The 27365-nt window shown below is 40.2% G+C and overlaps 1 protein-coding gene across 1 annotated transcript in view; it reads left to right on the top strand.

Annotated features, from left to right (window-relative positions):
* The window catches only part of ppargc1b (peroxisome proliferator-activated receptor gamma, coactivator 1 beta), a 289635-nt gene that overhangs the window by 210252 nt on the left and 52018 nt on the right, over positions 1-27365 (top strand). Inside the window, exon 3 of the mRNA XM_061892170.1 lies at positions 5428-5628. Within this exon, the coding sequence (XP_061748154.1) occupies positions 5428-5628 (201 nt within the window). The remainder of the gene's footprint in view (positions 1-5427; positions 5629-27365) is intronic.

The following is a 27365-nucleotide window of genomic DNA, read 5'->3' as shown; positions in this document are numbered from 1 at the left end:
AATGCCGGACACTTATCCACCTCCATTGTCGCCATCTTGGCTGCATAGCAGAAGGGTAGCGAGCTGGAGCATCCTGTTGCTAAACCAGGAAGTGAAATTGTCATTTGCAGTGATAGCAAACGCCATCCAAGAGGTCCGTAGATCAGAGAGTCAATCTCACTGACCTCCGGACTGATGTCTGCCATGCAACCTGAGTACGGCTGCAGCGTGTCCCACTGGGAGCTGCCCAGAGAGACTTTCCCAGGAATGTGCAACACGATGAAGGCATTCCCTACGGAGCTGCTGTACATTGGTACCCGGCCGGCCGTAGACGTGCAGCACCTACTAAACCCTGGCCCCCGTATCTCCTGTCGCTTAAACCCTGGCCCCCGTATCTCCTGTCGCTTAAACCCTGGCCCCCGTATCTCCTGTCGCTTAAACCTGCCCCCCGTATCTCCTGTCGCTTAAACCCTGGCACCCGTATCTCCTGTCGCTGTGTGCGGGAATTGAGGGAATAGCTCTCGGAATGTCAACTGGAGTTGCATCATCGATGGTCTGCAGCTCTCGTTACACGGTCCGTAGTCACGTCCAGCTCTAATGGAGAAATGATCATTTAAGAACAGTCGGTTTATTTCACTTATTTTAACCCTCTTCCGACTATCTCATTTAAAATGTCTGTGTGTCAGGAACGTTATGCAGCGTAGAAAGTAAGACAGAACCATTCGTGCGATTGACTTGTGACGACCTCTGACAGTGAAAAGTCACAAGTCAATCAAAGAAATATTGGCGTTAATCACGTATAATCGCTTTACCTTAACCGCGGAGGGTTACTTGGGTGCATGCGCTATGTCGGTGCAGAGGAGTGAGGAGACTGATGTCCATCCATCCATCATCTTCCGCTTATCCGAGGTCGGGTCGCGGGGGCAACAGCCTAAGCAGGGAAACCCAGACTTCCCTCTCCCCAGCCACTTCGTCTAGCTCTTCCCGGGGGATCCCGAGGCGTTCCAAGGCCAGCCGGGAGACATAGTCTTCCCAACGTGTCCTGGGTCTTCCCCGTGGCCTCCTACCGGTTGGACGTGCCCTAAACACCTCCCTAGGGAGGCGTTCGGGTGGCATCCTGACCAGATGCCCGAACCACCTCATCTGGCTCCTCTCGATGTGAAGGAGCAGCGGCTTTACTTTGAGTTCCTCCCGGATGGCAGAGCTTCTCACCCTATCTCTAAGGGAGAGACCCGCCACACGGCGGAGGAAACTCATTTTGGCCGCTTGTACCCGTGATCTTATCCTTTCGGTCATGACCCAAAGCTCATGACCATAGGTGAGGATGGGAACGTAGATCGACCGGTAAATTGAGAGCTTTGCCTTCCGGCTCAGCTCCTTCTTCACCACAACGGATCGGTACAACGTCCGCATTACTGAAGACGCCGCACCGATCCGCCTGTCGATCTCACGATCCACTCTTCCCTCACTCGTGAACAAGACTCCTAGGTACTTGAACTTTTTGTTTTTTACAGTGAATTTTTATACATTTAATTTCCATCCACTTAATAATTTTCACTGTGAATTTTTACACAGTGAATTTGTATACACTTAATTATTTGACACTGAATTATTTCAAACTGAATTTTGCTAGTCTGAATTTTTATATACTGATTTTTTTACACTGAAATTTAAAACACTGAATTTACCCTCAATGAAATTGCAGCATAATTTGATGTAAAAAAAAAAAAAAATTAAGTTTGCAAAATTCTAACTTAAAAAATGTCGTTACATAAATCCAGTGTCCAAAAAAAGCTTTTTTAAAAGACACAAATTAACCTTTATTTCTTGCATAACTCTCTTACAAGCAGAGACAAGGCAGAAAGTTAAAATATGTATTTATATATTTTTTTAATAATTTTATACATGGCATATTTTTTACAAATTATTTATTTCAAATATTATGCTTATTTTCCTACCAATGTATATTTACTTTTTCATTTATTTATTTGTATTTTTTAATGTTTGTTTTCCCTCAATGACAACTCTTTTTTTTTACAAATACAATCCAACCATCCTGGTTATACACTTGATTATATTACACTGAATTTTTATACAGTGGATTATTATACACTTAATTTTACACTTAATTTTTTTACACACTGAATATTTTACACACTGAATTTTTTTACACTGAATTTTTACACAGTGCATTTTTATACACTTAATTATTTTACACTGAATATTTTTACACAAATAATTTATTTACAATGAATTTTTATATACTTTATTATTTTACACACTGATTTTTTTTACACTGTATTTTTATACAGTGAAATTTTATACACTTACTTGAACACTTTCTTTTTACATTAAGTTTTTATACAATTGCTTTTTATACACTTAATTATTTTTACACAGTGAATTTGTTTACACTTAATTATTTTACACCTAATCGGAATTTTTATACACTGATATTTTTTACACTAAATTTTAAAACACAGAATTTATCTTCAATAAAATTGTTAGCATAATTTGATGTAAAAAAAAAAAAGTTAGCAAAATCAAACTTAAAAAATGTCGTTAAATTAATTCAGTGTCCAAAAAAAGCTTTTTTAAAAGACACAAATTAACCTTTATTTCTTGCATAACTCTCATAAAAGCAGAAACAAGGCAGAAAGTTAAAAGATGTATTTATATATTTATTTAATAATTTTATACAAGGCATGTTTTTTATTAATTTTCTTTATTTAAAATATTATGCTTATTTTCCTACCAATCTATATTTACTTTTTCATTTATTTATTTGGATTTTTTAATGTTTATTTTCCCTCAATGACAACTCTTTTTTTTTTACAAATACAATCCAACCATCCTGGTTATATACTTAATTATTTTACACTGAATATTTTTACACAATTAATTTATTTACACTGACTTTGTATACACTTTATTATTTTACACTGTTTTTACACACTGAAGTTTTTTACACAGTGCATTTTTATACACTTAATTATTTTACACTGAATATTTTTACACAATTAATTTATTTACACTGAATTTTTATACACTTTATTTTACACTGATTTTTTTACACACTGAATTTTTTTACACTGTATTTTTATACAATGAAATTTTATACACTGAATTATCTTAAACTTAATTTTTATACAGTGGATTTTTATACACTTACTTTTACACTTTCTTTTTACATTAAGTTTTTATACAATTGCTTTTTATACACTTCATTATTTTTACACTGAATTTTTACACAGTGAATTTGTTTACACTTAATTATTTTACACCTAATTTTTTCACACTGAATTTTACTAGTCGGAATTTTTATACACTGATATTTTTTACACTAAATTTTAAAACAGAATTTATCTTCAATGAAATTGTTAGCATAATTTGATGTAAAAAAAAAAAAAGTTAGCAAAATCCAACTTAAAAAATGTCGTTAAATAAATTCAGTGTCCAAAAAAAGCTTTTTTAAAAGACACAAATTAACCTTTATTTCTTGCATAACTCTCATAAAAGCAGAAACAAGGCAGAAAGTTAAACGATGTATTTATATATTTATTTAATAATTTTATACCAGGCATGTTTTTTATTAATTATTTATTTAAAATATTATGCTTATTTTCCTACCAATCTATATTTACTTTTTCATTTATTTATTTGTATTTTTTAATGTTTATTTTCCCTCAATGACAACTCTTTTTTTTTTACAAATACAATCCAACCATCCTGGTTATACACTTGATTATATTACACTGAATTTTTTTACACTGAATTTTTATACAGTGGATTTTATACACTGAATTTTACACTGAATTTTTTACACACTGAATTTTTACACAGTGCATTTTTATATACTTAATTATTTTACACTGAATAATTTTACACAATTTATTTACACTGACTTTGTATACACTTTATTATTTTACACTGTTTTTACACACTGAAGTTTTTTACACAGTGCATTTTTATACACTTAATTATTTTACACTGAATATTTTTACACAAATAATTTATTTACAATGAATTTTTATACACTTTATTATTTTACACTGATTTTTTTACACACTGAATTTTTTTACACTGTATTTTTATACAATGAAATTTTATACACTGAATTATTTTAAACTGAATTTTTATACAGTGGATTTTATACACTTAATTTTACACTGAATTTTTTTACACTGAATTTTTACACAGTGCATTTTTATATACTTAATTATTTTACACTGAATATTTTTACACAATTAATATATTTACACTGACTTTGTATACACTTTATTATTTTACACTGTTTTTACACACTGAAGTTTTTACACACTGAATTTTTTTACACAGTGCATTTTTATACACTTAATTATTTTACACTGAATATTTTTACACGATTTATTTACACTGAATTTTTATACACTATTATTTTACACTGATTTTTTTACACACTGAATTTTTTTACACTGTATTTTTATACAATGAAATTTTATACACTGAATTATTTTAAACTTAATTTTTATACAGTGGATTTTTATACACTTACTTTTACACTTTCTTTTTACATTAAGTTTTTATACAATTGCTTTTTATACACTTCATTATTTTTACACTGAATTTTTACACAGTGAATTTGTTTACACTTAATTATTTTACACCTAATTTTTTCACACTGAATTTTACTAGTCGGAATTTTTATACACTGATATTTTTTACACTAAATTTTAAAACAGAATTTATCTTCAATGAAATTGTTAGCATAATTTGATGTAAAAAAAAAAAAAAAGTTAGCTAAATCAAACTTAAAAAATGTCGTTAAATAAATTCAGTGTCCAAAAAAAGCTTTTTTTAACAGACACAAATCAACATTAATTACTGCATTACTCTCATACAAGCAGAGACAAGGAGAAAATCAAAATATGTCTTAATGTATTTATATATATTTTTTTTACATGTTTTATACAATACCTATTTATTATTTAAAATACTATGTTTATTTTCCTACCAATATACATTTACTTTTTCATGTATTTATTTGTATTTTTCAATGCTTATTTTCCTTCTATGACAACACTTCTTTTACAAACACAATCCTACCATCCTATTTTCCTCCCTATTGATTCTCTGAATGTTGATTTATTTGTGATCGCAGAATCTCATTTGCTCCATAAAAGAACAAAAATGTCCCAGTCACGTGCGCCCCCCACCTTCCACCTCGCCACCCGATTCCGGCACAGCCGCGTTACATTTGATCCAAAGTATTGATCGTGCGAAAAGGGCCGAGCAACATGAAGCCATAAAATGTCCTTTTATTTACACTTTGTTATTGACTTCAGTCCCGCACCGCTGCTGTTTCATTTTCACCGTTTCCACGCCGAAGATGAGCGCACGTGTTGGATTATGGACAAAAGTGTTGGGACACGGACAGGAAGTGAAGTTTGATGTGCTTCTCTCCCCCAGATAGAGGAGGAGAATGCGGCCCTTCTCGCCGCTCTCACCGACAGCCTGGACGGGATGGTGGATGCCGAAGTGGGCGGGCTCTCCGTCTTCCCCGCCCTGGGGGAGGAGCCGGGGCAGGACGAGGAAGACAAGGACCGACTTTCTCTGAGCGCCGACGACTTCGGGCGTTCGCCGCGGGCCGAGATGGACAGCCCTTCTCTCGTAAGAGCACTTCCTGTACTTACCCTCTCGACTTCCTGTTTAGCAAGGGTGTCTTTATATTCTTTTTTTTTTATTTTTATTGTTTTTAAAGATGCTCAAACCACTCTAGTCTTGGTCAAAACATAAACACAACTTAATATATTCCAATTATTAGAGATGTCCGATAATGGCTATTTTGCCGATATCCGATATTGTCCAACTCTTAATTACCGATTCCGATATCAATCGATACCGATATATACAGTCGTGGAATGGCCTAGTTTTGTTGTGATGCATTAAACAATGTAACAAGGTTTTCCAAAATAAATCAACTCAAGTTATAGGAAAAAATGCCAACATGGCACTGCCATATTTATTATGGAAGTCACAAAGTGCATTATTTTTTTTAACAGCTTGGAATTTGGGACATGCTCTCCCTGTGAGAGCATGAGGAGGTTGAGGTGGGCGGGGTTGGAGTTTTATATTGTAGCGTCCCAGAAGAGTTAGTGCTGCAATGGATTATGAGTATTTGTTCTGTTGTGTTTATGTTCTGTTACGGTGCGGATGTTCTCCCGAAATGTTGTTTGTCATTCTTGTTTGGTGTGGGTTCACAGTGTGGCGCATATTTGTAACAGTGTTAAAGTTGTTTATACGGCCACCCTCAGTGTGACCTGTGTGGCTGTTGACCAAGTATGCCTTGCATTCACTTGTGTGTGTGAAAAAGCCGTAGATATTATGTGATTGGGCCGGCACGCAAAGGCAGTGCCTTTAAGGCAGACTTGCCAAGGTTGAGGCTTCCAAATTCGGGAGATGGGGGGGGCGGGTTTGGTGGTAGCGGGGGTGTATATTGTAGCGTCCCGGAAGAGTTAGTGCTGCAAGGGATTCTGGGTATTTGTTCTGTTGTGTTTATGTTGTGTTACGGTGCGGATGTTCTCCCGAAATGTGTTCATCATTCTTGTTTGGTGTGGGTTCACAGTGTGGCGCATATTAGTAACAGTGTTAAAGTTGTGTATACGGCCACCCTCAGTGTGACCTGTATGGCTGTTGACCAAGTATGCATGCATGCACTTGTGTGTGTAAAAAGTCATAGATATTATGTGTTTGGGCCCGCACGCAAACTCAGTGCCTTTAAGGCATACTTGCCAACCTTGAGACCTCCAAATTCGGGAGATGGGGGCGAGGATGGTGATAAAGGGGGTGTATATTGTAGCGTCCCGGAAGAGTTAGTGCTGCAAGGGGTTTGGGGTATTTGTTCTGTTGTGTTTATGTAGTGTTACGGTGCGGATGTTCTCCCGAAATGTGTTTGTCATTCTTGTTTGGTGTGGGTGCACAGTGTGGCGCATATATACCGGTACACCTCGGTCGGCAGAGTGGCCGTGCCAGCAATTGGAGGGTTCAAGGTTCGATCCCCGCTTCTGCCATCCTGGTTACTGCCATTGTGTCCTTGGGCCAGACACTTTACCCAACTGCCGCCAGTGCCACCCACACTTAGATATTGGGTTTCACAATGTAAAGCGCTTTGAGTCACTAGAGAAAAAACTTTATATAAATATAATTCACTTCACTTCACATTTGTAACAGTGTTAAAGTTGTTTATACGGCCACCCTCAGTGTGACCTGTATGGCTGTTGACCAAGTATGCCTTGCATTCACTTGCATTTGCGAAAAAGCCATAGATATTATGTGACTGGGCCGGCACGCAAAGGCAGTGCCTTTAAGGTTTATTGGCGCTCTGTACTTCTCCCTACGTCCACGGGTCGCGGGTGGTATGTCTCCCGGCTGGCCCGGGAACGCCCCGGGATCCCCCGGGAGGAGTTGGAGGAAGTGGTTGGGGAGAGGGAAGTCTGGGCTTCCCTGCTTAGGCTGCTGCCCCCGCGACTTGACCTCCGATAAGCAGAAGAAGATGGATGGATATTAAAAAAGTCTTTAAAAGTCTTAAATTTGTTCCTGCTCTCCATACCAGCTGTCAAAAGCTGCACACTTCCTGTTTTCACAATAAAAGTGCTGCTCCATCCATAGGTTGCAGTACTAATATAGCTAATATAGACACTTCCATCATGTGTTACTTTCATTACAACACGTCTATAAGGCTTTTTTTATTTGCGCCTCCTGACGGATTAGTTTTTTTGTATTATCGGTCCAGCGCGGCTCTTTGAACATTTCAGGTTGCCGGCCCCCTGGCTCGGCCTGACTGCGCCCCGTTCTGATGACGGATCAAAGAGTGCGGTTTTGGCAGACGCCGCCGTGATAGAACAACAAACGGTAAACACAACAGGATTGCCTTTAAGTCGGGTGGACGTCCGCGCATTAAACGATCGGCGCGACTAAGTGTGCTCACTCAGATGCTTACGATCAGGCTATCGACTCATCCCACTAGGTTTCATGAGCTAAAAGCCGCTGATGCTGTCATCAGTATTGGTGTTTTTTTGGGGGTATATGCACGAGTATGCACTATTGCAATGATGATTTGGTGATCAAAACCGCAGAGTCCGAGCACGTGGTCACGTTTACCTTAGTTCTCTACCCCTTTGACTTTTCACACATAATTGTGGCATGCCTCAGACCCCCCCCACCCCCACCCGTCTCCCCTGGCTGTGACCCTTCTGTTATTCCCCGAAGCAGACTTCCAGGTATTCACCTTGTTTGTCTCTCCTCACCGTGCACCAGGAAATATATCACCTTCATAGATACAACTAATAGAGCCATGGCTTCCCCAAGATAACACAGCCAGAGAGAAATTATAATAATAATAATGATGATAATAATAACAATAATAACAGATTTTATTTGTAAAAAAAAAAAAAAAAAAAAAGCACTTTACAATGAGCAAACAACCTGAAAGGGCTAGTGTATTAAAAAAAAGAAAATAATAATAATAATAGATTTTATTTGTAAAAAAAAACAAAAAACTTTACATTGAGCAACAACCTCAAAGTGCTCCAGTGTATTAAAAAAAGAAAATAAGTATAATAATAATAGATTTTATTTGTAAAAAAAAAAAAAAAAAAAGCACTTTACAACTTCAAAGTGCTACAGTGTATTAAAAAAAAGAAAATAATAGAAATAATAAAAATGTAAAAAAATTTAAAAAATAAAGAAAATAATAATGATAAAAATATAATAAAAATAAAAACTAGGACAGTCTAATAGCTAGAACTGGTATGCATATATCTATAAAAAGGCTTTTTTAAAAATAAGTTTTTTTAAGCCTTTTTTAAAGGAATCCACAGTCTGTGGTGCCCTCAGGTGGTCAGGGAGAGCGTTCCTCGAACCCTCTTCTAAAGGCAGCCTTCACTGCAAAGACCACGGCTCAGCGGTCACGATGGGGCGTTTTTTTATGTATCAATAAAATATAGCCAATAATGCCATTTTTTTCATGGTCTGCTTTATTTAGAAAAGTACCGAAATACTTTTGGTACCATACATTGTTCACCTATAATAATAATAATATATTTTATTTTTAAAAATCACTTTACCTTGAGCAAACAACCTCAAAGTGCTACAGTGTATTAAAAAAAAGAAAATAATAGAAATAATAAAAATGTAAAAAAATTTAAAAAATAAAGAAAATAATAATAATAAAAATATAATAAAAATAAAAACTAGGACAGTCTAATAGCTAGAACTGCTATGCATATATCTATAAAAAGGCTTTTTTTAAAATAAGTTTTTTTAAGCCTTTTTTAAAGGAATCCACAGTCTGTGGTGCCCTCAGGTGGTCAGGGAGAGCGTTCCTCGAACCCTCTTCTAAAGGCAGCCTTCACTGCAAAGACCACGGCCCGGCGGTCACGATGGGGCGTTTTTTTATGTATCAATAAAATATAGCCAATAATGCCATTTTTTTCATGGTCTGCTTTATTTAGAAAAGTACCGAAATACTTTTGGTACCATACATTGTTCACCTATAATAATAATAATATATTTTATTTTTAAAAATCACTTTACATTGAGCAAACAACCTCAAAGTGCTACAGTGTATTAAAAAAAAAATAATAATAATAATAGAAATAAAAAAAAATATAAAAATAAAAAACTACAACAGCCTAATAGCTAGAACTGGTATGCATATATCTATAAAAAGTTTTTTTTTTTTTTAAATAAGGGTTTTTTTTAAGCCTATTTTAAAAGCATCCGCAGTCTGTGGTGCCCTCGGGTGGTCAGGGAGAGCGTTCCACGGACTGAGTTCGTAGCTTTGTTCTCAGAGCTTGGAGGAGGTTAGCCTGTTTGGAGGATTTGGGGGTGAGACTTTGTATTCAATCCTGAGTGGAACAGGAAGGAAGTAAAGGGATTTGAGAGTCGGTGTGATATGGTGATATGTCCGCCCTCTCATGGGGATCCCAGCAGCACTATCCTGTATGTACTGCAGCTTCTGGATGTTCTTGCTGGGGATGCCGACAAGAAGTGCGTTGCAGTAGTCGGGCCTGGAGGAGATGCTCTTTGTTCCCTACGGCCGGCATCTTTCACAAAGTGCTCGCGGGGATGTCAAATAAGTGAATCGCTGATGGAAGTTCCTCAGGAAAGATTGAAGTCGACCGATAGCGACGACGGCTGGGCTGTTCTTAATGAGCTCGTTAAACTGGGCAGGAAGTAACAAATGAGCCAATCGAGGGCCGGCATTCTGTAGACACGCTTGCTGTGTCTCAGAACAAAATAGTTTAGGAGCCCTAAGGCGGTGCTGCCTCCACCTGATGGGGGACTGTGTTGTGGAGGAATAGTTAACAATCCTTTTGAGAGACGAGAAAAACAAAAGTTTGGATTTTGTTTTGTGTTATAAAATGTCAAAATCGCAGGGTTCGTACAGGTGCTTGAAAACCTTAAACATGTTTGGATTTTAATGTTGTGCTTTCAAGGTTTGGCCCCACTATGGACTGGACTCTCACTATTATGTTAGATCCACTATGGACTGGACTCTCACTATTATGTTAGATCCACTATGGACTGGACTCTCACTATTATGTTAGATCCACTATGGACTGGACTCTCACTATTATGTTAGATCCACTATGGACTGGACTCTCACTATTATGTTAGATCCACTATGGACTGGACTCTCACTATTATGTTAGATCCACTATGGACTGGACTCTCACTATTATGTTAGATCCACTATGGACTGGACTCTCACTATTATGTTAGATCCACTATGGACTGGATTCTCACTATTATGTTAGATCCACTATGGACTGGACTCTCACTATTATGTTAGATCCACTATGGACTGGACTCTCAATATTATGTTAGATCCACTATGGACTGGACTCTCACTATTATGTTAGATCCACTATGGACTGGACTCTCACTATTATGTGAGATCCACTATGGACTGGACTCTCACTATTATGTCAGATCCACTATGGACTGGACTCTCACTATTATGTTAGATCCACTATGGACTGGACTCTCACTATCATGTTGGATCCACTATGGACTGGACTCTCACTATTATGTTAGATCCACTATGGACTGGACTCTCACTATTATGTTGGATCCACTATGGACCAGACTCTCACTATTATGTTAGATCCACTATGGACTGGACTCTCACACTATTATGTTAGATCCACTATGGACTGGACTCTCACTATTATGTTAGATCCACTATGGACTGGACTCTCACTATTATGTTAGATCCACTATGGACTGGACTCTCACTATTATGTTAGATCCACTATGGACTGGACTCTCACTATTATGTTAGATCCACTATGGACTGGACTCTCAATATTATGTTAGATCCACTATGGACTGGACTCTCACTATTATGTTAGATCCACTATGGACTGGACTCTCACTATTATGTGAGATCCACTATGGACTGGACTCTCACTATTATGTCAGATCCACTATGGACTGGACTCTCACTATTATGTTAGATCCACTATGGACTGGACTCTCACTATCATGTTGGATCCACTATGGACTGGACTCTCACTATTATGTTAGATCCACTATGGACTGGACTCTCACTATTATGTTGGATCCACTATGGACCAGACTCTCACTATTATGTTAGATCCACTATGGACTGGACTCTCACACTATTATGTTAGATCCACTATGGACTGGACTCTCACTATTATGTTAGATCCACTATGGACTGGACTCTCACTATTATGTTAGATCCACTATGGACTGGACTCTCACTATTATGTTAGATCCACTAAGGACTGGACTCTCACTCGTATGTTTGATCCACTACGGACTGGACTCTCACTATTATGTTGGATCCACTATGGACTGGACTCTCACTATTATGTTAGATCCACTAAGGACTGGACTCTCACTCGTATGTTTGATCCACTACGGACTGGACTCTCACTATTATGTTGGATCCACTATGGACTGGACTCTCACTATTATGTTAGATCCACTATGGACTGGACTCTCACTATTATGTTGGATCCACTATGGACCAGACTCTCACTATTATGTTAGATCCACTATGGACTGGACTCTCACTATTATGTTAGATCCACTATGGACTGGACTCTCACTATTATGTTAGATCCACTATGGACTGGATTCTCACTATTATGTTAGATCCACTATGGACTGGACTCTCACGATTATGTTAGATCCACTAAGGACTGGACTCTCACTCGTATGTTTGATCCACTACGGACTGGACTCTCACTATTATGTTAGATCCACTATGGACTGGACTCTCTCACTATTATGTTAGATCCACTATGGACTGGACTCTCACTATTATGTTAGATCCACTAATGACGGGACTCTCACTATTATGTTAGATCCACTATGGACTGGACTCTCACTATTATGTTAGATCCACTATGGACTGGACTCTCACTATTATGTTGGATCCACTATGGACTGGACTCTTACTATTATGTTAGATCCACTATGGACTGGACTCTCATTATTATGTTGGATCCACTATGGACTGGACTCTCACTATTATGTTAGATCCACTATGGACTGGACTCTCACTCTTATGTTATATCCACTATGGACTGGACTCTCACTATTATGTGAGATCCACAATGGACTGGACTCTCACTCTTATGTTATATCCACTATGGTCTGGACTCTCACTATTATGTTAGATCCACTATGGACTGGACTCTCACTATTATGTGAGATCCACTATGGACTGGACTCTCACTATTATGTTAGATCCACTATGGACTGGACTCTCACTATTATGTTAGATCCACTATGGACTGGACTCTCACGATTATGTTAGATCCACTATGGACTGGACTCTCACTATTATGTTAGATCCACTATGGACTGGACTTTCACTATTATGTGAGATCCACTATGGACTGGACTCTCACTATTATGTTAGATCCACTATGGACTGGACTCTCACTCTTATGTTATATCCACTATGGTCTTGACTCTCACTATTATGTTAGATCCACTATGGACTGGACTCTCAATATTATGTTAGATCCACTATGGACTGGACTCTCGCTATTATGTTAGATCCACTATGGACTGGACTCTCACGATTATGTTAGATCCACTATGGACTGGACTCTCACGATTATGTTAGATCCACTATGGACTGGACTCTCACTATTATGTTAGATCCACTATGGACTGGACTCTCACTATTATGTTAGATCCACTATGGACTGGACTGTCACTATTATGTGAGATCCACTATGGACTGGACTCTCATTATTATGTTGGATCCACTATGGACTGGACTCTCACTACTATGTTAGCTCCACTATGGACTGGACTCTCACTATTATGTTAGATCCACTACGGACTGGACTCTCACTATTATGTTAGATCCACTATGGACTGGACTCTCACTATTATGTTAGATCCACTACGGACTGGACTCTCACTATTATGCTAGATCCACTATGGACTGGACTCTCACTATTATGCTAGATCCACTATGGACTGGACTCTCACTATTATGTTAGATCCACTATGGACTGGACTCTCACTATTATGTTAGATCCACTATGGACTGGACTCTCACACTATTATGTTAGATCCACTATGGACTGGACTCTCACTATTATGTTAGATCCACTACGGACTGGACTCTCACTATTATGTTAGATCCACTATGGACTGGACTCTCACTATTATGTTAGATCCACTATGGACTGGACTCTCACTATTATGTTAGATCCACTACGGACTGGACTCTCACAATAGTATATCAGACCCACTCGACATCCATTGCACCGGTCTTCCCTTTTGTCGAGTTTTGAGGGGGAAAAAATAATTTAAGTGCGCCTTATAGTCCGTAAAATACGGTTGTGGAGGTCTTGCTCCTCCGGGTTGTTGGGACCACCAATCACTGACATCACCGCTCCTTTTCAGAGTTTTAGACCTTTTTTTTTTTTCACAAATGTGCAAAGTCTCTTTGTGCTTTTCAGCCGTTGTCTGTTCTGTCTGTCAGTCTCGCTCTCTCTCCCGTTCGTGCTCCTGCTCGTGCTCGTTCTCCACCCCTCATCCTCTGCTTCCCGGCTGCTGCCTTTAACAGAGCGACAGGTGATTAGATAAACGCACCTGTCGCTGCAGGTCTGCAGGCCACGCCACCCCTACAAACGTACTTTGTAAAACTAGTATAGTTGTTAGTAGTGCATGCTCTTTTTATTTTTTATTTTTTTAAATATTAGTTTCATCTAAAAGTTTGTTTTCTTATTTAAAAGGAATTAAATTTAGTTTTTATTTGAATTTATATTAATTGGAAATGTTGATTTAAGTTAATTAAGATAACCAATTCAGCCTGGAAGTTGAGGTGCTTGTATGCATTCTAGTTGTTCAATTTAGGGCCAGTTGGAGTAGAAAATGTTTAGCAGAGAACCTTTAAGTCTTAAAAATGTGTGCAAATAATTGTTGGTCCTTCAGTAGGTAGCACACAGGGTGCTATCATGCTGCACACACATAATGTAGGTCCACGTGTTTACAGGGTGCTAAATGCCTTGGTGGTATTTTCTACACCAAAACAACGAGTCAGCAATTACCAGAGACGCCATCTTTGACGCAATGTTGCAAAAACAAAGGCGCCAGGCCCTCGCTTGACTTTAACGAAGCCCCGTCCGTCCGTCGATAAGCGGGCTGGTTCATCATTAATCCGTCTTTGTCCACTCAGGAGACCCCCGAAGGTCAACGTCAGCCCACGTCTTGCCTGCTGAGAGAGAAAATAGGAAGTGAAAGAGGAAATGATTAAACAAAGTCCACAAAGTCACCGCACTCATGCTTGAAGTCCTCAGGCGTGGAATGTTCTTAAAGTCCTTCATTGGTCATGAGGACGTCAATGAAACAAGCAAACGTTCATAAAATTGCAATAACTATAATTATTATTTTTTAATTAATTTGAAAAGTCGTTAATTGAACCGGAAAACAATATTTAACTAAAACAGTTTTGGGAAAAAATGTTATTGCAATATTTAGGGCAAGATCAGATTTACTATAGCTCCCTCTGCTGGCATGAGTCGGAACTACAGATGAGCTGATGTCACGTTCTTGTGTGTTTCTAATTATGTGCATGTCATTTGTTAGAAATGAGCTTGCACTCTTCCCCCTCTCGTCTTGTTCACGAGTGAGGGAAGAGTGGATCGTGAGATCGACAGGCGGATCGGTGCGGCGTCTTCAGTAATGCGGACGTTGTACCGATCCGTTGTGGTGAAGAAGGAGCTGAGCCGGAAGGCAAAGCTCTCAATTTACCGGTTGATCTACGTTCCCATCCTCACCTATGGTCATGAGCTTTGGGTCATGACCGAAAGGATAAGATCACGGGTACAAGCGGCCCAAATGAGTCTGGGTCTCTCCCTTAGAGATAGGGTGAGAAGCTCTGCCATCCGGGAGGAACTCAAAGTAAAGCCGCTGCTCCTCCACATGGAGAGGAGCCAGAGCCAGATAGACTTCGCATTGAGCCACATTTGACTAACTGCACTAGAGCAAGCCCGGTCACAGGCAATTACAGAGCCTGCTAGCCTGGGTATGGAGTCAGTTAAGTTAGAACTAGCCAGCGCCAGGCTGGATGATCCCTGTACACATAGCAATTTTCGTAGAATAATACACAACTCACAAAATGTTTTTTCTACTGTATCTATGACTTCGTCAGAGTTAGACATGCGTTCTACTGAGGTGGCAAATTATGATGCGTTCAGTTTATCGCAGCGCCAAGTAGACAATCTGAAAATTCCCGTCATATCAATTCCTAGATATGGTCGTAATTATTTTAAGTACACTGCGCATAATAAACGCAACATTATTAATATTGCTACTACGGATAATTTTATCAACAACTCCTTAAAACAGCCCACTACCTATAATATGGGCTTTCTAAACATCAGATCTTTGTCTCCCAAAACGTTATTAGTCAATGAGGTCATTAGAGACAACAACCTTAACGTCATCGGTCTTAGCGAAACCTGGCTCAAACCAGACGACTTTTTTGCGATAAATGAGGCATCCCCTCCTAACTATACGAATGCGCATATTGCCCGTCACCTCAAAAGGGGAGGGGGTGTCGCACTAATATACAACGAAAACTTTAACTTTAGTCCTAACTTAAATAATAAATATAAATCGTTTGAGGTGCTTTCTATGAAGTCTGCCACACCTCTGCCTCTGTGCCTGGCCGTTATCTACCGCCCCCCAGGGCCCTATTCGGACTTTATTAGTGAATTCTCAGAGTTTGTTGCTGATCTAGTGACGCACGCCGATAATATAATTATAATGGGGGACTTTAATATCCATATGAATACCCCATTGGACCCACCGTGCGTGGCGCTCCAGACTATAATTGATAGCTGTGGTCTTACACAAATAATAAATGAACCGACGCATTGCAGCGGTAATACGATAGACCTAGTGCTTGTCAGAGGTATCACCGTCTCCAAAGTTATGATACTCCCGTATACTAAAGTAATGTCCGATCATTACCTTATAAAATTCGAAGTTCAGACTCATGTTCGGCAAGCTAATAATAATAATAACTGCTATAGCAGCCGCAACATTAATGCTGCCACAACGACGACTCTTGCGGACCTACTGCCCTCGGTAATGGCACCGTTCCCAAAGTATGTGGGGTCTATTGATAACCTCACTAACAACTTTAACAACGCACTGCGCGAAACCATTGATAGTATAGCACCGCTGAAGTTAAAAAAGGCTCCAAAAAGGCGTACGCCATGGTTTACTGAAGAAACTAGAGCTCAGAAATTATTATGTAGAAAGCTGGAACGCAAATGGCGCACGACTAAACTTGAGGTGCACCATCAAGCATGGAGTGATAGTTTAATAACTTATAAACGCATGCTTACCTTAGCTAAAACTAATTATTACTCAAATCTCATCCGCATTAATAAAAACGATCCAAAATTTTTGTTTAGTACAGTAGCATCGCTAACCCAACAAGGGACTCCTTCCAGTAGCTCCACCCATTCGGCAGATGACTTTATGAAGTTCTTTAATAAGAAAATTGAACTTATTAGAAAGGAGATTAAAGACAATGCGTCCCAGCTACAACGGGGTTATAGTAACACAGATACGAGTGTATATACAGCGGATACTGCAAATATCCAAAATAGTTTCTCTCGTTTTGATGAAATAACATTAGAAGGATTGTTACAACGTGTAAATGGAATAAAACAAACAACATGTTTACTTGACCCACTTCCTGGGAAACTTATCAAGGAGCTTTTTGTATTATTAGGTCCATCAGTGCTAAATATTATAAACTTATCACTTTCCTCGGGCACTGTTCCCGTTGCATTCAAAAAAGCGGTTATTCATCCTCTCCTTAAAAGACCTAACCTCGATCCAGACCTCATGGTAAACTACCGACCGGTGTCTCACCTTCCCTTTATTTCGAAAATCCTCGAAAAAATTGTTGCAGAGCAGCTAAATGAGCACTTAGCGTTTAACAATCTATGTGAAACCTTTCAATCCGGTTTCAGGGCAAATCACTCGACTGAGACAGCCCTCGCAAAACTGACTAATGATCTATTGCTAACGATGGACTCTGATGCGTCATCTATGTTGCTGCTCCTCGATCTTAGCGCTGCTTTCGATACCGTCGATCATAATATTTTATTAGAGCGTATCAAAATACGAATTGGTATTTCAGACTCAGCCCTGTCATGGTTTAACTCTTATCTTACTGATAGGATGCAGTGCGTCTCCTATAACAGTGTGACCTCGGACTATGTTAAGGTAACATGTGGAGTTCCCCAGGGTTCGGTCCTTGGCCCTGTACTCTTCAGCATCTACATGCTGCCGCTAGGTGACGTCATACGCAAATACGGTATTAGCTTTCACTGTTATGCTGATGACACCCAACTTTACATGCCCCTAAAGCTGACCAACACGCCGGACTGTAGTCAGTTGGAAGCGTGTCTTAATGAAATTAAACAATGGATGTCCGCTAACTTTTTGCAACTTAATGCCAAAAAAACGGAAATGCTGATTATCGGTCCTGCTAGACACCGACCTCTATTTAATAATACAACTTTAACATTTGACAACCAAATAATAAAACAAGGTGACTCTGTAAAAAATCTGGGTATTATCTTCGACCCAACTCTCTCCTTTGAGTCACACATTAAAAGCGTTACTAAAACGGCCTTCTTTCATCTCCGTAATATCGCTAAAATTCGCTCCATTTTGTCCACTAAAGACGCCGAGATCATTATCCATGCGTTTGTTACGTCTCGTCTCGATTACTGTAACGTATTATTTTCGGGTCTCCCAATGTCTAGCATTAAAAGATTACAGTTGGTACAAAATGCGGCTGCTAGACTTTTGACAAGAACAAGAAAGTTTGATCACATTACGCCTGTACTGGCTCACCTGCACTGGCTTCCTGTGCACTTAAGATGTGACTTTAAGGTTTTACTACTTACGTATAAAATACTACACGGTCTAGCTCCAGCCTATCTTGCCGATTGTATTGTACCGTATGTCCCGGCAAGAAATCTGCGTTCAAAAGACTCCGGCTTATTAGTGATTCCTAGAGCTCAAAAAAAGTCTGCGGGCTATAGAGCGTTTTCCGTTCGGGCTCCAGTACTCTGGAATGCCCTCCCGGTAACAGTTCGAGATGCTACCTCAGTAGAAGCATTTAAGTCTCACCTTAAAACTCATCTGTATACTCTAGCCTTTAAATAGACCTCCTTTTTAGACCAGTTGATCTGCCGCTTCTTTTCTTTCTCCTATGTCCCCCCCTCCCTTGTGGAGGGGGTCCGGTCCGATGACCATGGATGAAGTACTGGCTGTCCAGAGTCGAGACCCAGGATGGACCGCTCGTCGGGACCCAGGATGGACCGCTCGCCTGTATCGGTTGGGGACATCTCTACGCTGCTGATCCGCTCGAGATGGTTTCCTGTGGACGGGACTCTCGCTGCTGTCTTGGAGCCACTGTGGATTGAACTTTCGCAGTATCATGTTGGACCCGCTCGACATCCATTGCTTTCGGTCCCCTAGAGGGGGGGGGTTGCCCACATCTGAGGTCCTCTCCAAGGTTTCTCATAGTCAGCATTGTCGCTGGCGTCCCACTGAATGTGAATTCTCCCTGCCCACTGGGTGTGAGTTTTCCTTGCCCTTTTGTGGGTTCTTCCGAGGATGTTGTAGTCGTAATGATTTGTGCAGTCCTTTGAGACATTTGTGATTTGGGGCTATATAAATAAACATTGATTGATTGATTGATGAGGTGGTTCGGGCATCTGGTCAGGATGCCACCCGAACGCCTCCCTAGGGAGGTGTTTAGGGCACGTCCAAACGGTAGGAGGCCACGGGGAAGACCCAGGACACGTTGGGAAGACTATGTCTCCCGGCTGGCCTGGGAACGCCTCGGGATCCCCCGGGAAGAGCTGGACAAAGTGGCTGGGGAGAGGGAAGTCTGGGCTTCCCTGCTTAGGCTGCTGCCCCCGCGACCCGACCTTGGATAAGCGGAAGATGATGGATGGATGGATGGATGGAGCTTGCAAAATTGAAATTGCAGAAACTATAGTTTAATATTTTTTTCCAATTAACGTGAAAAGTTGTTAATTGAACAGGAAAACAATATTTAACTAAAACAGTTTTGGGAAAATATTTGTATTGCAATATTTAGGACAAGATCAGATTTACTATAGCTCCCTCTGCTGGCATGAGTAGGCACTACAGATGAACTAATGAACACGTTCTTGTGTGTTTCTAATATATGTGCATGTCATTTGTTAGAAATGAGCTTGCAAAATTGAAATTGCAGAAACTGTAGTTTAATATTTTTTTCCAATTAACGTGAAAAGTTGTTAGTTTAACAGGAAAACAGTATTTAACTAAAACAGTTTGGGGAAATATTTTTATTGCAATATTTAGGGCAAGAGCAAATTTACTATAGCTCCCTCTGCTGGCATGGGTCAGAACTACAAATGAACTAATTAATATATGTAGGTACCCAAAATAAAGACTCGACATACAAAGAAATTCAATCGGAGCAGAAACATAGGAGGAAACGGGATTAAAACCCGATGATAACCGCCCATTTAAAATACATGGGTACGGCTAGTAGCTACTATTAGCAAACAGACTTGTGCCAGCAATCTGAGGGTTCCTGGTTCAATCCCCACCTTCTACCATCCTAGTCACGTTCGTTGTGTCCTTGGGCAAGACACTTCACCCTTGCTCCTGATGGGTCCCGGTGAGCGCCTTGCATGGCAGCTCCCGCCATCAGTGTGTGATTGTGTGTGTGAATGGGTGAATGTGGAAATAGTGTCAAAGCGCTTTGAGTACCTTGAAGGTAGAAAAGCGCTATACAAGTATAACCCATTTAAATGTTAATTGAACAGGAAAATAATATTTAACTAAAACAGTTTGGGGAAATATTTTTATTGCAATATTTAGGGCAAGATCAAATTTACTATAGCTCCCTCTGCTGGCATGGGTCAGAACTACAGATGAACTAATTACATTCCGGTGTGTTTCTAATTATGTGCATGTCATTTTGTTAGGAACGGTTTTGCAGAAATGATAGTTTAATTATTTTTTTTAATTAATGTGAAAATTTAATTGAACAGGAAAACAATATTTAAAACAGTTTGGGGAAATATTTTTATTGCAATATTTAGGGCAAGATCAAATTTACTACAGCTCCCTCTGCTGGCATGAGTCAGAACTACATATGAACTAATTAACACATTCTTGTATGTTTCTAATTATGTGCATGTCATTTGTTAGAAATGAGCTTGCAGAAACTATAGTTTAATATTTTTTTTAATTAATGTGAAAAGTTAATTGAACAGGAAAATAATATTTAACTAAAACAGTTTGGGGAATTATTTTTATTGCAATATTTAGGGCAAGATCAAATTTACTATAGCTCCCTCTGCTGGCATGGGTTGGAACTACAGATGAACTAATTAACACATTCTTGTGTGTTTCTAATTATGTGCATGTCATTTGTTTGAAATGAGCTTGCAGAAATTCGAAATTGCAGAAACTATAGTTGAATTTTTTTTTATTAATGTGAAAAGTTAATTGAACAAGAAAATAATATTTAACTAAAACAATTCGGGGAAATTTTTTATTGCAATATTTAGTGCAAGATCAGATTTACTGTAGCTCCCTCTGCTGGCATGAGTCAGAACTACAGATGAACTAATGAACACCTTCTTGTGTGTTTCTAATATATGTGCATGTCATTTTCTTAGAAATGAGCTTGCAAAAATTGAAATTGCAGAAACTATAGTTTAATATTTTTTTAATCAATGTGAAAATGTGTTAATTGAACAGGAAAACAATATTAAACTAAAACAGTCGCGGGAAATATTTGTATTGCAATGTTTAGGGCAAGATCAGATTTACTATAGCTCCCTCTGCTGGCATGAGTCAGAACTACACATGAACTCATAAACACGTCCTTGTGTGTTTCCAATTATGTGCAAGTCATTTGTTAGAAATGAGCTTGAATAGATTGGTAACTACCACAATTATCCAGGGAAAAATAAACGCTCCAAATAAATAAATGCTGATGAATATTCGAAACCAATTCAGCCGTGAAACGCGTCGACTTTTATCGCCTTTTGAAGTCATGGATTGACTGTGACCTGTAGGGCTGGCACACAAAGAGACATGTCTGAGCAGACCGCAAGTGGTGTAGATATTTATCAATTGTTTGCATGAGCGTTTAAAAATACTTGGACCTGTGTCAAACTTTCCATAAAATTGATACGTTCCTCAAAAGTCGATATTTTTTTAAATGTTTTTCCGTGCACCGGTCATGTGACGGTCAGGCTTTGTTGTCGTGTCCGTCCTCCTTTCAGTTTGTTCACTGTGCCGTGCGCTTTGTGGCCTCATTAGCATGTCCTCCTTTGTTTTTCTCTTGTGTTCCAACTCCGGGCGTCTCAAAACGTACAGCCCGAGAAAACACCTGATGATGGAACATTAAAACACAGCAGCGTTGTAGGCCTAAATATTCATCAAAAACAAAGCACAGGTTTATTTTATTAACTGTATTTTACATGGACTGGACTCTCACTATTATGTTAGATCCACTATGGACTGGACTCTCACGATTATGTTAGATCCACTATGGACTGGACTCTCACTATTATGTTAGATCCACTATGGACTGGACTCTCACTATTATGTGAGATCCACTATGGACTGGACTCTCATTATTATGTTGGATCCACTATGGACTGGACTCTCACTATTATGTTAGATACACTATGGACTGGACTCTCACTATTATGTTAGATCCACTATGGACTGGACTCTCACTATTATGTTAGATCCACTACGGACTGGACTCTCACTATTATGTTAGATCCACTATGGACTGGACTCTCACTATTATGTTAGATCCACTATGGACTGGACTCTCACACTATTATGTTAGAACCACTATGGACTGGACTCTCACTATTATGTTAGATCCACTATGGACTGGACTCTCACTATTATGTTAGATCCACTATGAACTGGACTCTCACACTATTATGTTAGATCCACTATGGACTGGACTCTCACTATTATGTTAGATCCACTATGGACTGGACTCTCACTATTATGTTAGATCCACTATGGACTGGACTCTCACTATTATGTTAGATCCACTATGGACTGGACTCTCACTATTATGTGAGATCCACTATGGACTGGACTCTCATTATTATGTTGGATCCACTATGGACTGGACTCTCACGATTATGTTAGATCCACTATGGACTGGACTCTCACTATTATGTTAGATCCACTATGGACTGGACTCTCACTATTATGTGAGATCCACTATGGACTGGACTCTCATTATTATGTTGGATCCACTATGGACTGGACTCTCACTATTATGTTAGATACACTATGGACTGGACTCTCACTATTATGTTAGATCCACTATGGACTGGACTCTCACTATTATGTTAGATCCACTACGGACTGGACTCTCACTATTATGTTAGATCCACTATGGACTGGACTCTCACTATTTATTATGTTAGATCCACTACGGACTGGACTCTCACTATTATGTTAGATCCACTATGGACTGGACTCTCACAATAGTATATCAGACCCACTCGACATCCATTGCACCGGTCTTCCCTTTTGTCGAGTTTTGAGGGGGAAAAAAGAATTTAAGTGCGCCTTATAGTCCGTAAAATACGGTTGTGGAGGTCTTGCTCCTCCGGGTTGTTGGGACCACCAATCACTGACATCACCGCTCCTTTTCAGAGTTTTAGACTTTTTTTTTTTTCACAAATGTGCAAAGTTTCTTTGTGCTTTTCAGCCGTTGTCTGTTCTGTCTGTCAGTCTCGCTCTCTCTCCCGTTCGTGCTCCTGCTCGTGCTCGTTCTCCACCCCTCATCCTCTGCTTCCCGGCTGCTGCCTTTAACAGAGCGACAGGTGATTAGATAAACGCACCTGTCGCTGCGTCCTGGCGCACCCCTAATCGCTGCAGGTCTGCAGGCCACGCCACCCCTTATTTTATTAACTGTATTTTACATTTTTGGCCACTTTAACTGTGGAAGTTGCTTCCTTGCGGTTCCACTGACATGCACTTCACAGGAGCCAGGCGTGCAAACTTGACCAAAGTTCCATCCATCCATCCATTTTCTACCGCTTATTCCCTCTGGGGTTGCAAGGGGCGCTGCTGCCTATCTCAGCTACAATCAGCCGGAAGGCGGAGTACACCCTGGACAAGTCGCCAACTCATCGCAGGGCTGACCTAAGTTCATAGATTTTAATCACAAGTTTTCCCCCCCGCAGTATCCGTATCCTCTCTCTCTTCCTGCTCCCGGCCGCTTACTGTTAAAGACAACAGATGATTAGATTGACACGTACCACTTGGGAAATCTAACCACCTGCATACTGTGTCTCGCCGTCAGCACTGATGGTGCTCTGTCCTCAGCACCGTGGACAGAGGCGGTGACATTTGCTCCTACAGGCAGCGCTGGCCACACCTCCCTCCACAATCACATTACAGCATTTTCCAGACTTTATTGCGCTCCGGTAAATAAGCCGCACCCACCACATTTTTTTTTTGTTTTAGATATATACGTTGCGAAATGAGTTACTTCCACAGAAAGATTTTGTAAATCTTTCTTAAATTAAATTACTTAAATTCATTAAATACCTTAATTATTTCCAAACAGAGCCTGTAACAAGGCAGTAAAACGGCTGATCAAACTAAACAAAAGTCATTGTCATGGACCCGCTAGCTGCGGAAGCTAGCTCTCCAATCAGCTAAATCAACTCCATAAGTCCAAGGTGACGTTTTGGTGAATTTACAGAGTAATTTGTGAAACTGAAATAATACAATAAGAAATCCGTTGTAAGTTAACAATACTAACACAGACACTTGTAAACGTGTTGGCATATTAGCTAATGCTAACGACTCTAGCTTCATTACGTGCAAATATATATGAAAGCACTCCTACAGACATCACACATAGGACGGTTTTGGTTTTACTGTAAAACTTAATGAAGAATCCATACGAGTAGAAACGCTATGAACGGCTAGAAGACGGAATGGCCCTTCTATTTCCGGTTGAAAGCTCAAAAAAAAAAAAAAAAAGGACTGAAACAATACAAAAAAAGCCATTGTAAGTTAATAATACTAAAACAGACACCTGTAAACATGTTAGCATATTAGCTAATGCTAACGACGCTATTTTGATTACATTACGACAGTACGTACAAATATGCGTGAAAACACTGACAGACATCACACATGGGACAGTTTAGTAAGTATAAACCGTTTTAGTTATATTGTAAAACTTACATTACTTGAAGTGATGAGTCCATTCGAGTAGAAACGCAGTGGATGGCTAGAAGACGGAATGGCCATTCTACTTCCGGTTGAAAGGTTTAAAAAAAAAAAAAGAGCACTGAAACAATACACAAAAAAGTCCATTGTAAGTTAATAATACTAAAACAGACACTTGTAACTGTGTTAGCATATTAGCTAATGCTAACGATGCTAGCTTGATTACATTACGATCGCACATACATGAAAACACTTTGTGAACGTCTTTCTCCCGTGGATCCCCCTGATGCCGACAAATCCTTACAGTAGCCCGGGAGTCTGGTGTTATCAATGTTTTTATTGTCCGCACGCACACGCCAGGACCGTACTTCACTCTACGCTTTTCAGTCTCTTGGTTTGGAAGCAGCTCACGACAGTCTTGGCTCCTCGACTTTTCAGTCTTCTCTGGTTCTCCCTTTTTCTCGCCGTGGTCTCGTGCGTGTCCGTGCGTCTGATCACCAGCAGCTCCAACGTGTCTCGTTCCGGCTGCTGCTAATAAAGGCGACAGGTGATTAGATAACCAGTCCCAGCTGGGCAATCTACTCACCTGCCGCTGGCTTCGAGGCCGGTCCTTACACACCCCGCTCCGCGACAAGGCCCGTGGCAGGCACGCAGACCACGCCCCCCTCCACGCACTCCTACAGACATCACACGTGAGACGATTTAGTAAGTATGAACAGTTTTAGTTATATCGTGAAACGTACTCACGTTATTTGGAGTGACGAAGAATCCATACGAGTAGAAACGCTATGGACGGCTAGTAGACGGAATGGCTCTTCTATTTCCGTTCGAAATCTCTTTAAAAAAAAAAAGAAAGAAAATTGAAACAATACAAAAAGAATGCCAAGGTAAGTTAATAATACTAACACAGACACCTGTAAATGTTAGCATATTAGCTAATGCTAACGACGCTCGCTTGATTACATTACGATAACACGTACAAATATGCATGAAAGCACTCCTACATACATCACACATGGGACGATTTATTAAGTATGAACAGTTTTAGTTATATTGTAAAACTTAGTGATGAAGAATCCGTACGGGTAGAAACGCTATGGATGGCTAGAAGAAGGAAATTGGTAAATGATAACTGGGTCATACGAGATAGGGCTTTTCTACCTTCAAGGTACTCAAAGCGCTTTAACATGCAAGGCGCTAACCACGATCCATCAGGAGCGAGGGTGAATCGTCTTGCTCAAGGGCACAACGGACATGACAAAGTTGGTAGAAGGTGGGGATCGAACCAGGAACCCTCAGGTTGCCGACACGGCCACTCTCCCAACCGCGCCACGTCGTCCCCCGTCACATCGCTTCTACTTTTGTTTGAAAGCAAGAAACGGAAGTGTAGTGAGCAAACTCACCCAAAAGATGGCGCCATATCATAAACAATAACAAACCTTTTTTAGGGTCTTTGCTTGGTTTTCTTGGAGAAAAAAGATGGCGGCATAGCATAAACAATAACAAACCCTTTTAGTGTCTGTGAGAGTCGCTCGCTGTCGTGCGGGTTCCCAGGACCTTCAAGGAAGGACATTTTTCTCTTGGGCAGGTTTGACTCTTGTTTATTCTTTCAATAACAAGCTTCGTCTTAGGGTCGGGACGCTTTTCAGCTCCTTCTCTCCTGCTCGCTCCTCGCTCGCTGTCAGTCGGCCGCGTCGTCGTCGTGCGCTCTTTTGCTTCCACTCTTCGATCGCTGCTGCAGTCTCTCCAACTCCTTCTGCCACGATCCCTCCTCCTTCTCCCCTTTTATACAGCCAGAGGAGATAAGAATCGTCTTGCTCAAGGACACAACGGACATGACAAAGTTGGTAGAAGGTGGGGATCGAACCAGGAACCCTCAGGTTGCCGACACGGCCACTCTCCCAACCGCGCCACGTCGTCCCCCCGTCACATCGCTTCTACTTTTGTTTGAAAGCAATAAACGGAAGTGTAGTGAGCAAACTCACCCAAAAGATGGCGCCATATCATAAACAATAACAAACCTTTTTTAGGGTCTTTGCTTGGTTTTCTTGGAGAAAAAAGATGGCGGCATAGCATGAACAATAACAAACCCTTTTAGTGTCTGTGAGAGTCGCTCGCTGTCGTGCGGGTTCCCAGGACCTTCAAGGAAGGACATTTTTCTCTTGGGCAGGTTCGACTCTTGTTTATTCTTTCAATAACAAGCTTCGTCTTAGGGTCGGGACGCTTTTCAGCTCCTTCTCTCCTGCTCGCTCCTCGCTCGCTGTCAGTCGGCCGCGTCGTCGTCGTGCGCTCTTTTGCTTCCACTCTTCGATCGCTGCTGCAGTCTCTCCAACTCCTTCTGCCACGATCCCTCCTCCTTCTCCCCTTTTATACAGCCAGAGGAGATAAGAATCGTCTTGCTCAAGGACACAACGGACATGACAAAGTTGGTAGAAGGTGGGGATCGAACCAGGAACCCTCAGGTTGCCGACACGGCCACTCTCCCAACCGCGCCACGTCGTCCCCCGTCACATCGCTTCTACTTTTGTTTGAAAGCAAGAAACGGAAGTGTAGTGAGCAAACTCACC

The sequence above is a fragment of the Nerophis ophidion genome, linkage group LG29 (assembly GCF_033978795.1).
Source record: "Nerophis ophidion isolate RoL-2023_Sa linkage group LG29, RoL_Noph_v1.0, whole genome shotgun sequence".
In the NCBI taxonomy this organism is placed as follows: Eukaryota; Metazoa; Chordata; class Actinopteri; order Syngnathiformes; family Syngnathidae; genus Nerophis; species Nerophis ophidion.
The sequence above is the reverse complement of the archived record's forward strand: the minus strand, read 5'-3'. Positions and strand labels throughout refer to the sequence as shown.